The sequence below is a fragment of the Cylas formicarius genome, unplaced genomic scaffold (assembly GCF_029955315.1).
Source record: "Cylas formicarius isolate icCylForm1 unplaced genomic scaffold, icCylForm1.1 PGA_scaffold_6__28_contigs__length_40554024, whole genome shotgun sequence".
Taxonomy (NCBI): domain Eukaryota; kingdom Metazoa; phylum Arthropoda; class Insecta; order Coleoptera; family Brentidae; genus Cylas; species Cylas formicarius.
Window position 1 is genome coordinate 71868 of NW_026844347.1, and position 14928 is coordinate 86795.

General features: G+C 32.0%; 1 protein-coding gene across 1 annotated transcript in view; it reads right to left on the reverse strand.

The window, feature by feature from the left end:
• Window positions 1–351: 351 nt before the first annotated feature.
• Window positions 352–14928, reverse strand: part of LOC132704160 (uncharacterized) — a 32878-nt gene continuing 18301 nt past the window's right edge. The window contains exons 8-13 of the mRNA XM_060673986.1: window positions 8184–8619; window positions 6685–6882; window positions 6327–6618; window positions 2481–2683; window positions 979–1052; window positions 352–802 (exon numbers count right to left, since the gene is read on the reverse strand). Coding sequence (XP_060529969.1) covers window positions 526–802; window positions 979–1052; window positions 2481–2683; window positions 6327–6618; window positions 6685–6882; window positions 8184–8619 — 1480 coding nt within the window. The 3' untranslated portion in view covers window positions 352–525. The remainder of the gene's footprint in view (window positions 803–978; window positions 1053–2480; window positions 2684–6326; window positions 6619–6684; window positions 6883–8183; window positions 8620–14928) is intronic.

The following is a 14928-nucleotide window of genomic DNA, read 5'->3' on the forward strand; positions in this document are numbered from 1 at the left end:
AGAATATTAAGTAATTCTGGGAATAAGCGTCATTAAGAACGGCAAATCTAAGAGTCGATAATATATTTTTTGACAAATTAATTTTAGTTGTTCTGAGTTTCTTCGTTAGAAAAGGTGTGTGAATACAGCAAATTATTTAATTTTACTTCTGGGAATTTGGGAAAATGTTTGCGGGGGTGGTGCGATTCTTTCCGATATAAGGTATAAATTTGAGCATACGATACATTAAAAAATATATAAAATTTTTAAAAATTTTTAATTTAAAAATATTTGTGACATTTTTTAAAAACTTTGAGGATATATGTTTAACATTCTATTCGCTTTTAGCTAGGACCATCGGTAATTTATAACAAAATACCAAAGGGAATGAGTAAAATCGTTCATCTGGCAATTAATATCTACATAACAAAACGTAGAGTTCCTTGGCAAAAATAGACATAGGGGTTAGGAATTTGTAAGAAGAAAATCAAAATATTTAGAAAAATTGGCTTTAATAAAAAAAAACACAAAGATCACTATTGTTTGTCATTTTTTCTCGCTTAATGGTACTTCCTCGGCTAATATGACTTTTGGTTCACACCGTCGGTTTGTTTTGTCTTTGGCGATTGAGCAACAGCATATTGAGCAAATACCCCATAATATTAAGATAGTTCCTAGACTTAGAAATACTAGGGAGGTATAATTTTCGTATTCGGGAAGATTTTGAATCAGTCTCAGATTCGCTGCCAATTCATCCTTCAGCTCGATATGTTGTGAAAAGTAGAATATGGGCACAAACGTCTTCTGGACGTTTGAATACAACCTGAAAATAAGTTTACGCTAAGTTATTCGAGTATGCTACAAAATAAATACATACATAATTAGATTTTTAAATTTTACAGTTACAAATCCACAGAAAATCACTCCTTTGGCATATTATTCTACTATCCATGGTTTATGTGACAACTAGGACTATAGGTATAAAAATCGCAAACTTACGTTATCCCGAATATAGGTTGAAGCAACATATTGAGCTGCATTTGGGCTCCTATATCCATTATTATGCCAGATTTCTAAAAACAAAACTCAATTTATGAGATTAGAGAATAACTAGGTATGGAAAATGCAAATTTTTGTGAAATTGATTATTTATTTATTTGTTGTAATTTACACGTTATAGAAAACTGGGCAAAGTAACTTCAAAGTTAACAACAAATATTAAAATATGTACATTTTTATGCTTTGCAATTTTATTATTCATTCCTATGTCAGATCTAGGATTGATCTGGTAAATGTTTCCAGGTAACTCAGTAAAATACGATCTGTTGTGTTTCTTGAAAACAAATTCTTTAACAAAAAAGCATTAAATAACCAGACTAAAATTTGTCTGTCGATGTTTTCTTTTATTTTAGGTAAATTTGAAATAAGTTTTACTTTGAACTCCACTATTATAGTTTACTTTAGCTTAACAAGTTCGATTTAACATTATTATTTAAGACTTAAATAATGATATATTAAAATAAAATGAATAATTGCTTGAGATATAATTTGTTAATCTGAATTATATAGAAAATGAGGCACATTTCCTGAAAGTTTGTATCCATTTCTTGTCCCTTGTAAAAAGTAGCGTTTGATATTTTAAACAATAAAAATAACATTACTGAGATATATTACAATTTAGGCAAAATGAGGCAGGGACATTTTTGAGACATTTTCTTTTCGAAAAAAGTAATGCGAATCACTGTATAAATATAAGTGGTTTCTAACCGGTATTTGCAAATCATTAAACATTTGTTGTTGTTTTTTTAAATGAAGGAATTATGGCTATAATTATGTCTATCGAAAAATTTGTCAATTTAATGATGCGATTTTACGTGAAACAAAACAAAGGAAAGTAAAATATAGGTTTCCCTCGGCCAAAATACACGTGAACTATATAGCAGTAATGACCGAAATAACTAAGGGCTGCACTCCGGCGTTCGGTATTTTCAATGAAGCCGTAGCGATATTTATCACTTCCCACTTGCAACCTGACAGAGCATTTCATACCGGAATATGTTTACACGCTTTCGGATCCGTGGTCTTTTATACATGTAAAAAGGTGATATATGTAGAAAAAACGGGCAGAAATTTATCGGATTTTAACGCAGTTTCAGAAGATTTATGTTTCAGGCAGGCTCGTCCAGGTTCCCCTCTAAACAGAGCGATAAAAATATTTTACTTAAAATGGACTCGTTAAAGTACAATTTATCATCCTGAGAATGATGGTATCGGACCCCTTTTATCTAAACATAAAAACGATATCGCTTAATTTTTAAGGTTTGTTTAATGTCCTTTCCAAAAAAAAAACATTGTTTGCATATTCCAAAGCAAAGAAAAGCAAAAGCATAGTTTGAAAATCAGAGAACAAGAAAACAAGAGAACCATGTGCTTTGGTCACATCGGCTTGACTATTTTTTTTAAGATCCTATAAAAAAGTCAATGTAGTTTTTGCAACTCACCGGCTCTATTATAATGAAAAATTCATGTTTACTACCATCGGGTTTCATTCCCTGAATTTGATCCCTGTAATAAGGATCGGCGGCGTAAAAGTGTGGAAATGATAAGAACGAGGGTGAGTCCTGACGGCATCTGGAAACGTCCAGCACACCAGATGGGATACATTCATCTATACAGAAACAAGAGTTTTCTTGTCTTAATGTACCTAAAAGCAAAAACACTAGTTATTTATTTCGACGTTTTGTTCGTTCTTGGGGTTTATAAATTGTATGGCAGCTATAAAAGAAGGTGGAAAAAATGCGTAGCCATTGAGCACGTGGAACCGTGGAAGTGTGCTTTAGAAAAAATATTACAGCATATCAACGGGGTTAATTAATTTAATTGTTACTTCTATTGTCTTTGTTTAAATTATTTGCCAACGTTTCGGTTCCGTATCTCCACTGATACCGTTAAATAAAATTGAAATAAAGACAATGGAAGTTCAAATAAAGTAGTTCTAACAAATCATTGCCTACAACCTTCAAACACACATTTTCGAATATAGTTTATATTATTTGATATTTAGCGTTTTAATTTCTAAGGAACACATATTGTAAAGAACAGGATGTTCGGTTTTTAAAGGTTACGTCAATACAAGTTTTTTTTGTAAAAATGTTGCTTGCCAGTAGGATGTACAATACAAAAACTACTACATACGGTGTTAAATAAATTAAAAATTACTTAAAAATTACTTTTATCTCCGAAAGTTAAAATTTAGGGTATAATCCAAAAACAAAATGAAAAGAATACTTAAAATCTTGACGGTTTCGACAGTACCTTGATGCACAAGAAACAGGTCGAAGAATATTTACCAAACTAAAATAATACTTCAGGAACAGAGCCTTGTATTTGCGAAACGTCTGCGACATCCAGCTAAAATCAGAGGAGATATAGACAAAGGATTAACAACTTAGAGCATATAGAGCCGCAAAACTCATATGTTTTGATAACTGCGGTGTCCCATTAGGAATGCCAATCATGTGACGTGGATCGCAATACCAAATACCAAAGAAACTGATTTAAGTTGTGACGTATTTTAGTGTTAATTTATAGGTGTTTGAGTAGAAAAAAAATTGAACAACTTTGTAGTTTGCAAAAAACAGGTTAAAATTGGGGATATACGATCTCTTCTCCGGTAAATAAACATTCCGCGGTAGTTTCTATAAAAGTACGTTGGAGCAGCATGTTACGGAAAAACAAAGGCCGTGATTTTGGATTGGCGTTATTTGTCTTTAGCAATAATTCAAGGTAAACTTTCTGTGTAGCTAAACAGAGTTTGATACTTGCTTTCTAGTGGATATCTTGCCTAAATTATCACATAATAGATCTAAATCTATGAGAGATGGGAGACTCACAATATAGCTTCCCCAGAAAGCATTCTGTATGTCACACAAATACGTCAATGAGCGCATCTCCGATTGCCTTGACGAGTAACTCATTTTAACATTTATTTTCAAAGCTGTGCGGAAAGAAAGACTTGAATTTTTCCCCTGAAAATGTGTTGTTACTTTTTCTGACTACAAATATGCTCGAAAGGTTTGGTTATCATACGCAGCAGTGATTGTTCTTTTACAAACTAGAAAACCTTGGGCTTGCAGAGCTTCGGAGATAGACACAGGCAGGTATTCCCTGCATAGTTTGTGCAGTTAATGACGAAATATCAGTTACGCTGCCTAGATTCCATGCATTTTCGAGCGGCGATACATCCTTTAGAAGTACTCTGTACAGCTTTGTGGTGTACAAGACTCGAAGTACCCTTGCAAGCGTGCGTTTTGCACTGCAGGTTATGCAAAGTCGAACGTAGTAACCAAAGATGTCCAAAAATTGTATTTACTCCATGACCGTATACTTAAGCACTATATTAAAGTTCTATAAATTAAATCTTTGCTGTGACCGGAGGCGCGAGAGATGTGGACAGAAGGAGAGAATTCACTTGTATCATTGTGTTAAATTGTTTTGTGAAAAACTCAAACTAATTCAGTTGTACCATAGCAAGTATTCTTAATGTTCAGGTCTTTAATATCTGTCTATGACAAGATAGACTTTGATACATAATATTTTAATTTTAGTCAAAGATACTAGAAATGACTGTCAACATGCTTAACTTTTTCGTTTTATTAGTTGCGAATAAGTCCGGCTACTGGCCCATAGAGCCAAACCTCTCTCTAATTGACTTAAAATGAATTCTAATCTCTTCTAAGCTATCCCTATTTTTAGGAACCATTAAGAAATAAAACAATGTATGCTTCAGAAAAAATATTACAACAATGCAATGGGGTTAATTAATTAAATTGATATACTTCTATTGTCTTTGTTTGAATTATTTTCAAACGTTTCGGTTGTGTACCTCCACGTCGAAGTATAATTGAAATAAAGACAACGGAAGTCGAAATAAAGTTGTTTAACAACTCGGTGCCTACAACCTTGAAACACGCATTTACTAATATATTTTTACAAATAAATTTTGTAAAGCGTTTTAATTTTTAAGGAAAGTACAGAATGTTCGGTTTTTAAAGGTTATGTCATTACAAGTTTTTTTTTGTAGAAATGTTGCTTGCCTGTAGAATGTACAATACAAAAACTACTACATCCGGTGTTAATTTTTTAAAACCAAGTTTTTTATTACCTAAATATTATTTTTATCTCCAAAATTTTAATTTAATTTAATTTAAATTTTAGGGCATAATCCAGAAATAAAATGTAAAGAATACTTAGAATCATGACGCTTTCGATAGTACCTTGATGAACAAGAAACAGGTCGATGAATATTTACCAAACTAAAAGAATACTTCGGGGACAGCACTTTGTGCTTGCGAGACACCAGCGAAATCCGAGGAGAAAACCTGGAAATGTACATCTGCAAGTTCTATAGCCTGCGAAAGTGTCTTTGAAATAGAAAGATGCGAATGAATTTGAGAGAAATTTAGAAATCTTCTTTAGGTCGAAAACGCTATCGAATTCCTGCACAGCACTACCCCAAAACTTGTCAATACAACTCAATCCTTCCCGCTCTCAACTTCATTTAAGCAGAAAATATTGAATGGTTCCGTACAAATAAAGTAATAGTTCTTTTTTTGTTCTATTTAACTTGAAGAATACCATAACTTATTCTTTAGTTGAAAATACATAGTTTATTTGAATATCACAATGCCAAATCATTTCGATAAAGTACTATAACAAAAAAATAGTTAATTGTTCCTTTCTTGGAATCTAAGGCGCTTGATTTTAGAACGCATTGAGATAATTAATAACAACTAAACAAAAGAGAAGTAGCTACCAGCTAGAGATCGCACCGTCACGCAGCTCCGTAGCTCTAACGAAGCTGCTTCATTCTTGCAGCATGGAACTGTTCAATTGGGAAAATCTGTATAGCTACTAGATCAACAGGGATTTTGCTTTTGTTAATACAGGCACTTTTGAGGCCAACATCAAAACTTGTTAATTCGATAGGCGCATTCGGGAATAACTTTTAAACTTCCTTTTAACCAATAAGATCAGTCATTTCAACACTTGCGATGTTCAACAATCAATATGGCCACTGACAGTTCTGACAGTTTTCAATTTGGAAGTATCATTTTTTTGCAATAGTTGCTTTAAATTTTGAGGAGAAAAGCGAGTAATGAGTTTTGAGGTTGATCTGTAGTAAGAAAATGGAATAAAGTGCAGGAGAATATGTGAGGTATAGGGGCAATCGCTGTACGAAAATTTGCATACTTTGAGTATACTGAACTCCTTTTGGAATTATGGAACGTAATGTCGCTTCCTTATTTGGTGTAGCAAAATAAACAAAACAAAAAAAAAATACCTACCGTTGTCAAAAATATTGTCGCCTGTGAATTTGTACCCGCGGACCCCCTTAATGATCACGTCACCGGCGTAATCTAGTTCAGCATATTTGCAAAGTTCCGACGAGAACAACACCAACCGGTCTCTTTTACGATTCAAAGGGTAAAATTCCATGGCGGATCCTTTTATTTCGTTACAGTGACCCTCATAGAAGTTTGTTGTGTTGCGGTAATTCCACGTCAGCAATTTTCCAAAGTTCTCGTCGTTTGCTGTGTACATACTGAAGACTCCTTCCCTACCGGTGGTCCCGTTTTGCTACCAAAATGGAAATCGATTGTATTCAAAAAGTCCAAGCTAATCTTGGTTGAGAATGAGACTTACCCCGTAAAATATCCCAAAACGATCCTGTACATTGAGTAGAGGGAATCGACTGAGTACGTTTAAGATAGGATCTTCGAAACCCTCGAAAAGAATTTCATTGGCAGTTTTAGTCACTGAAAGTGTCGACATACTTGACAGTGAAAGGGACAATAGCTTCTTCGTGAAAAAGTTGTACTTTCTTGCTTGATATGCTACGGTCTATAACATATTAGAAAACAGAGTTGACAAAACGGATGATTATTAACGAAATCACCATAACAGAGACTTGCTTCTACATACGAAGTGTTTCATTGGCAAGGATATACGGTGGGCATATTTAAACCAATATTAAATGAAAAATCGATGTCTTTTAATTTATAAAATCGAAAACTTTGAATAAAGGTTCGATGCTCGTTTTAATTGAAATATTTAATATTGGGGTGGCCGTTTCGACAAATATTATTCTACTGCATTTTTTTCAATGCACACATTGTTATTCCATTGTATTAAAAATGATAGTCATTGGTAGATTTTTGGGCTCTCTAAACGGATCAAAACGGCATCAGTATTTGGTTATAAAAGATTTTTTTATTATTGTTATCATTAAAGAGTTAAATTGCATTTAAGGTAACGCAATAAATGAGTATGCAAAAACTACATGATTGAAATACTTATTTTAAAACTTAATTTTAAACAAAATAACTCTGGAAGTAGATAGTAAGTAGGATTCATACCTCTTTTGAATATTTATATATTCTTAATCCCATTTAGCTCAAAAACCATAACAATTCGGCAGTATAAAAAAATCGAAATCCGCCATAGGACTGGAAACATTGCATTGGATATTCAAATCAAAAACATTCTACCAAATTTATTTTCATTTCATTTAATTAATCCTCTCTAAAACATTCTCTGCATCCGTCGTTATAAAAAACAAGCAAATGTTAAAAAAGTATGATATGTTTGGTATATCTATCTCGTTTTATTTTCATATTACCTGCCAGTAAGATCTATTTGAGAAAGCTTATGAAAATGGGCACATTCTCGATCAGGATTATCATTTTTGCTTATTATACAAAATACGAGTTTGGGTATATTTATTGACACATTCGAATGGTCTCTCAAGACAAATTGTATTTCATCCGCTTGATAGGTGCGCTATGAATTTTGAAACTAAAAAAAAAAAAATAATATTTGGACGTGGACTCACAGACATGAAAATAATAATGGTCGAGTCAGTAAAACATCCTGTATCTTGCTAATGAACGGGGATAGTTTTGCCAACTACCTGAAATGTCTTGGAAAACTTTCGAAACTATATTAAAACTCCCTTAAAATCGGTTCTATAACTACCTAATAAATTTTGCTTCTACCCTATTAATCTCAATCCAACCATTTTAAAACGGCTTACTTATCCAAATCAATCACTCTGTACACCCATTAAAAACAAATACTTGATAGAAAAATGCTCTTATTTCCTTGTCATTAGTTAAACATTTTCTTAATATAAAAAAACTCACCAACGGAACGGGGTTGATTATCGTAATCATGTCACTAAGGTTCCTTGGGCTATTCGCTTGATCGAAGTAATAAAATTTTCTTACTTTATAACTAACTGTATTATTGTCATGCCAGCTGATGTTTACTTTTTCTTTGACCTCCTTGAATCTGTACGGTCCTACCTCTTCGAATCGAGGTTTCACATCGGATTTTTTCACGTCTTTGGCGTTTGTCCAATTGAAGAGGTACACGTCCATATCCAAGGGAGGGTCGTTTATTCGCCATTGTCTAAATGGTTCCGACGTCGGTGTAAATTTGAGAGCATCGTTTAATATGAATTCGTATATCGATTCTAAATAAATAAATATCAATAGGCCTAATGTGATTAGAAGGATTCCGGCCAATAGGAGGCATAGTTGGCCACACTGCTGCCGTCTTCGTTTCATCTTTAGAAATCTGAAACAAACAATTTGTCAGTCGATGTTGTCGATATATGAGACACTATTTTACTAATTAATAAGTCCAATCTGTAGTAAAGATTGGCGGTTTTGTTAAGTCCTAATCAATGTCGCGGGTTATTTGAAATTCTTTGTATGCAGCGCGTTTCAAAACAAATGAGAAAAACTTCCTCGTTCCTTGTTTAAAATAAAGGGTAGTTTGTTATATAAACGTTTGGTCAAAAAGCATATATCTCGCCAAAATAATGTCGGAAAAATCATGTTTATATTTTTTATTTTAAAAATGAAAACAGATAGAATAATAAAATATTGCGGAAGTATTACTATTATAAAAACGAACTTTTTGATTTTTTTTATTTTTTTTTTAAATGAGTGGAGGGATCGAATTACACTTCCCCTATCATTTTTATTAAAAAACTTATGCAATGACACATTTTTTTTTATTCAATGTTTTATTTAGAAACTTTTGTCTCTTGCAAGTTTTTCTTAATAATAACACTTTCCGAATAAAAAAATAGCATGAGAGATAAAAAATTTATTAAATAAAGTCTAATGGGTTGCTGTCACTTCTGGAGGCGTTTCTTATAATTGCATGATTTGAAATTGCTCGGTGACATTGAAACCAAGTACGTTTCATTTAATTCAAGATGTATTAACTAATCAATTAATTGTTCAACAGTAAGAGTTTTAATTGAATAATGGTGAATTGCACTAATGCGGAAATTCAGATATGAATTTTATGTATGTTTGGAAACTTGTCGTTTTTATACACAAGCGTATCCTAATCGTAGATCTCCTCATCACAGCTTGATTATCAGGTTTCATCAAAGGCTACATGAATCTGGAAGTTTCAAAAAAAGAGATTTGATACCGGTAGCCAAAGCGACGTTCGAACTTCCGGACTAGAAGTTGCACTGCTAAATATTGTTGGAAACAAATACCAGGAAAATTGCAGCAGAATGAAATACTGACGCATCAACTGTATGGAGAATATTAAAAGAATAATAGTTATATCCATACCGCGTACTAAAGGCTTAAGCTATTTTACCAAGAGAATACCCCTCTATAGATTTTTTTTCCCTACCATTACGTAAATTTGGCTTTAAATTTAGTTAAGGAGTAGGGATAGCTAATTCTATACCCCCACTCATTTTAAGAAAATAAAAGAATATTCACAAAAATCATTTTTATTATACTTCTATACTTCTACTTTAATATACTTCCGTAATATTGCATTGCTCTATATATTTTCGATTTTATGATTAAAAATGAAATAATTATTATTCCGCCATATTTGTAGCGCGATATCTCTCTGATGGTTGGCTTTTGAAACACCGTTAATGTAACAAACTACCCTTCATTTTAAGAAAAGTTTTAAGCATTTATTTTAAAACACTCTGTAAAACGCCAAATGTTTTTATGCACCTAGAAATCAATATACAGGCTGCGTGTTTTCATTTGTGTACCAAATATACAGGGCGTCTACTTTCAATTGTATATAAACACATATTATTTTATTTTCAAAGATTATTCATACATTTTTATTTTCATAGATTTCAAAATATTTGATTTTATATATATAAAAAATCTGTTAAATGTTCTCTAATATTCTACATTTCAAAAATTAGGGAGTTTTCCTTTTATAATTATAAAAGAACTAATAGATTATTTTAAAAAGTAAAATTTAACGGATTTGTACACAAACACTGTAGATGTGTTTACTTTGCGACATTTCTCAGGTTAGGTTATGAATGGAGCAAGAATGTTGTCTTTGCAATCCCGATCCATGATCCATGAAATTATCAAATCATCTGCTGATTCATCGGTTAGCGATACTCGCGTCAACGACGTTGTAGCTTGTAGCTTACATGATGTGCTGATAATACGAACTGAATACCAACAAAACGCGCGACCAAACGTGCTTTAGTGGATAATTTTCTAATCTAAATGGTGCGATTTCAAAATTTGAAAATTATGTTGCAATTTTTTTCTTTGTATTTCAACAAATAACACTGGCAATAGAATAGAAACGTTTCCTACCTGTGTGAAATCAAATCCTTTTGTTGTACATTTCCCTAACGGTCGGAACGCTTATTTGTCACTGGCAAGAAGAATCGAGATTGAGCCAGTAAGATAAGTTGTTTTGCAATAATAAACAGTCACTCCACCACTGAAGGCACATTTAAGAGAATGGCAATAAACGCGTCTGGTCAGCCTGATAATCTTTCAACAAATGACCCCTAAAATTTGATAAGATTAAACAGACCGCGTTCCATTTGACGTATCTTAATTTTGAAAAATGTGTAAACGTATCGGGTGTTCCTAATGACAGAGTACATTTCATTTTAATTTTCAGTTAAAAAAATTGGTATTTTCATAATATCGCCACGCTTTGCTATTAGGATTTAAAAATACCAAATTAAAAAAAATACTAATAAAAAAACGAATTTCGGAAAATAATAACACTAATGCGTTGATTGCTTATAATATATATATATATATATATATATATATATATATATATATATATATATATATATATATATATATATATATATATATATATATATATATATATATATATATATATATATGTATTTTGAAATTGTTAATAACATAAACAATTTAATTTATAAAAAGAGAAAGGTAAAATTTAAAAACAACAGATCATACTTTTGTCCTTGTTGAGAATTCCGTTTCACAATATTGTAATATATATAAAATAATATAATTTTAGTCAAATTCCTCAAATATTAAACTAATAGAGAACTAACCAAAATATTTCCAAAAATTTAGCGTTGACACGGTAAATTAAAACAGGGGAATTAACGGAAGCATGTCCACTGAATGAATATTGCGTAGATTTTTATAACAAATTTGGTAATTTCTTCTGCAATTGTAATATATTATGCAATAAGCGTAGTATGAGCGGAGCGCGCAGCAGCTTCATAAGCGAGTTTCTTAAGAAGTTTTTGTACTCCCTTCTGCAAAATACCTAATTATACATCGATCTAGGGTGCGGGAAGTGTCACTTTACCACGAAAGTTTCTTGTCCTACGGATCCGAGCCGAAATATTACCGCATGGGTTTGGGAGCAATGCGCACGGCTTGAATTTTGACGTCTGTCAAGTCTGACGGGTACGTTAATAAATGTATTCGTGTTGTTTTTGAAAAAAATCTTAGAAAAAGGGTAGTATGCAACACGTTTGGTAAACATTTTAAGTCACTCGTTTATTAATCTCTTAATGCCGTTTACCACACTTGTTGCATAATATACTATTTTGAGAATAAATAATTACTTATAGAATAGTTTTCTACTACTGGTTTCCATTGCGGAATGATCAAAAACAAAGACCAAACAGAAGAACTATTTTTAGTAACGAGCAGATTGAGAAAAATAGTGCCTAACAATAGGGTTTTCCAAAATTCTACTGTTAGTATGATTGGGCATACTGTTTCATTTGCTGTTAAATAAAATACATAAGTGCAGTTGGAAACCAGTCTGTAGATTTTATGTTAAAGTATTATGACCTGCAAATTTATAGTCTATCAATGTATTGCCACGTTTATCTCGAGCCTTAAACTTCAATACAGATATAGACAAAATATTCGCATTTCCATTATTTAAAAAAAATAGATCTGTTCTTCCTTTTTCTTCCACCACAAGTGAATCAGATAATAATAAAAGTTAATTTTGGTAAATATAGTAAATTTATATAAAGGATTTTTTGAATTGAATCTTCTCTAAACATATTCTGGCATTTTATGTGAAAACACCAAAATTTCAATTATTTTAATGGGCATAGGTGAAATATAACAACTGATCAAAATTTTAGATCCGAAATCTGATATTTTATGCGCTGTGTTTCAAAACTATTTTATATTATTGGAAATAAATTTAGTACTCCGTAGCTATTAAGGCAACCAAGAGCAAATAATAATATTTATAGCGTATCCGAGAGCGTTATAGAAAACCATTCACAACATGATTGCAGGTGAATTATGAAATAACATTTTATTATCTGCCCCATACCAATATACTCTCAGATGAAGGACTAGAATTTACGGATTTTCTTTGTTGTCTTCAAAGAACATAGTTCATTTTATTGATCATCATCAAGTTATGGATGCAAATTATTTTTTCATTTAAATATTACAACAAAATATCTGATAGTGGATAAGTCAGCTGTAAAACTAATAGTCCCGCATATTTCAAATAAAGTAATACAAATAGATCTTTTAAATATTTTAAAAATACCATCCGTGACTACAATCTACCGAAAAGTACCGGAGATGTGCGACTTTCTGGAATTTGTTTAACCTTACAAAAATGTATACCCATTTTAAGTCAGATAACTTATTCAACTGTTTTAGGTTCATAGATGGTACCCTGGTCAGAGAAGCCTGTTACGTTTACACAATTAATAAGATTTATGATTCAAAAGACTTCAAGTAATTCGAGATTCAAGATTTAAATAGTAATCAATTTAGCTAACTCACACGTACATAAGAAAATCAACGATCGAGTATAAAACCTAGTAATACGCCATAGTATAAAAATACTGACTTACCCTTCCGATTTGGTGGAAATTACAGTCACCAAGTGGGGCCATTTACAGTAGGTTTTATATGTATTTTTTGCTCTACGCTATATCAGTGCTGCTTGAATGTGAATACACGTTTTGGAAATAATATAAACACACTGCGATGAGACGAAATTTTTCTCTTATCGTTCGAGCAGTCGGCAGAGATTAGTTGCGATTGCGTTTAAATGTAGTTACGATATTTCTCGTAAATAAATAAACTTAGTTAATTTGTTCGACAACGGTAGACGTGATTTTTATCATTTACATGTGCATGTTGTACCAATGAAAAAGGTACTTGAATGCCGGGATCTAATACTGCTTGATTGATCGAACATTTAACCCACTGGGCAAAGTCTAAAACGATTTATAATAAGTAATTATAATTTTTGTAGCATTGGTTCGAAATTTATTACGCGCCGTGAAATAATACCCACATCAACATTTTTTAATACTCAATAATAATTTTTGAAACCAAAAAATTCAATGATATACACATCAAATCTGTTTCATAATTATGACAACTGGACAAAACAATAAACATTCTTTAAATAAATAAATATACATGAAAATTATATTAATGACAATTTACTGTTATGTATTGCTTATTTTGTATTTTGAAATAAAGTCATTGAGTTAGTTAAATTTTTAACATTTAATTAAATTGTTACACTTGTTAAGTTAATAGCAAAATCTAGAATCAAACGTTGGTGGGTGCAGGAACAAAGTTGAAAAACCATCAAGTGATTTTATTTGTTTTCTGGTTTGAACTTCATAATATATTTGTTGGCAATTGCTCTAAGCTACTTATTTCTAAACACAGTAACAGCATATTCTGGTAGAAAAACAGTATTTTATTCACCAAGCTTTCTTTCAATAATTGCCATTTTGGTGGTAGTAAATTATGGATCATTTAAATCGACAACAACTACATCCAAAATAGAGCGCCGAATTAAGGCGTTGTAAAAATAGAATCCGATAACCAGTAATAAATACGTTCATACGGGACGCGTTTCCTTTCCACTTACTCTGGTATGCCTTCATCCTTTGTTGAATCCGATTATTTTTGCGCTGTGTAAGTTCATTTTCTTGGAAAATTTGGATTAGCTAGCTAGTCGAATTCTTAGCTGATAAGCAATGAATATTACTTCATAAAAATGACCTGGTAGCCCAATATGATGTACTCCTAAATGTTTTGTTGAAATTCCAACCGTTTCCTGAGCGTTTGCTTGTGTGAGGAGAGGCTATCGTAGAAAGTTTATTATATAATTCTTTTCTATATTTATCATCTGCATCTTAACAGATTACGCCTGATCTATGGTATGCACCGATAGGCTTCCTTTGGTTGTAAACAACAATACCTATATTAATTTTGGAGGTAATTGTGAGATATTTTCTAAATCAGAAAGTTCCAAATTGATTGATCGGCTTATTTTATGATTACTGAGAGAAATCTTGAAATTCAGTGCAAAATTCCGAAAAAATTGAAAGAGGAGTCCGTAGTTGCCTAAGTGGGTTGGAATATCTCTGGGTTGGAAGGCGCTTAGATGTACTTAGGTTATGTTCATTGTTTCGTACATTGTTAATTTTAAAGAAAAATATGTTGGGCAAAAATTTCACGAGGCAATTTTAATATTCAGTTTTCTAGAGTGATTTTTGGCGTCATCTCCATTTCTCCATTTCGTTCAAATGAGAGATGATGCTAGTAGTTACATAGTTATGGT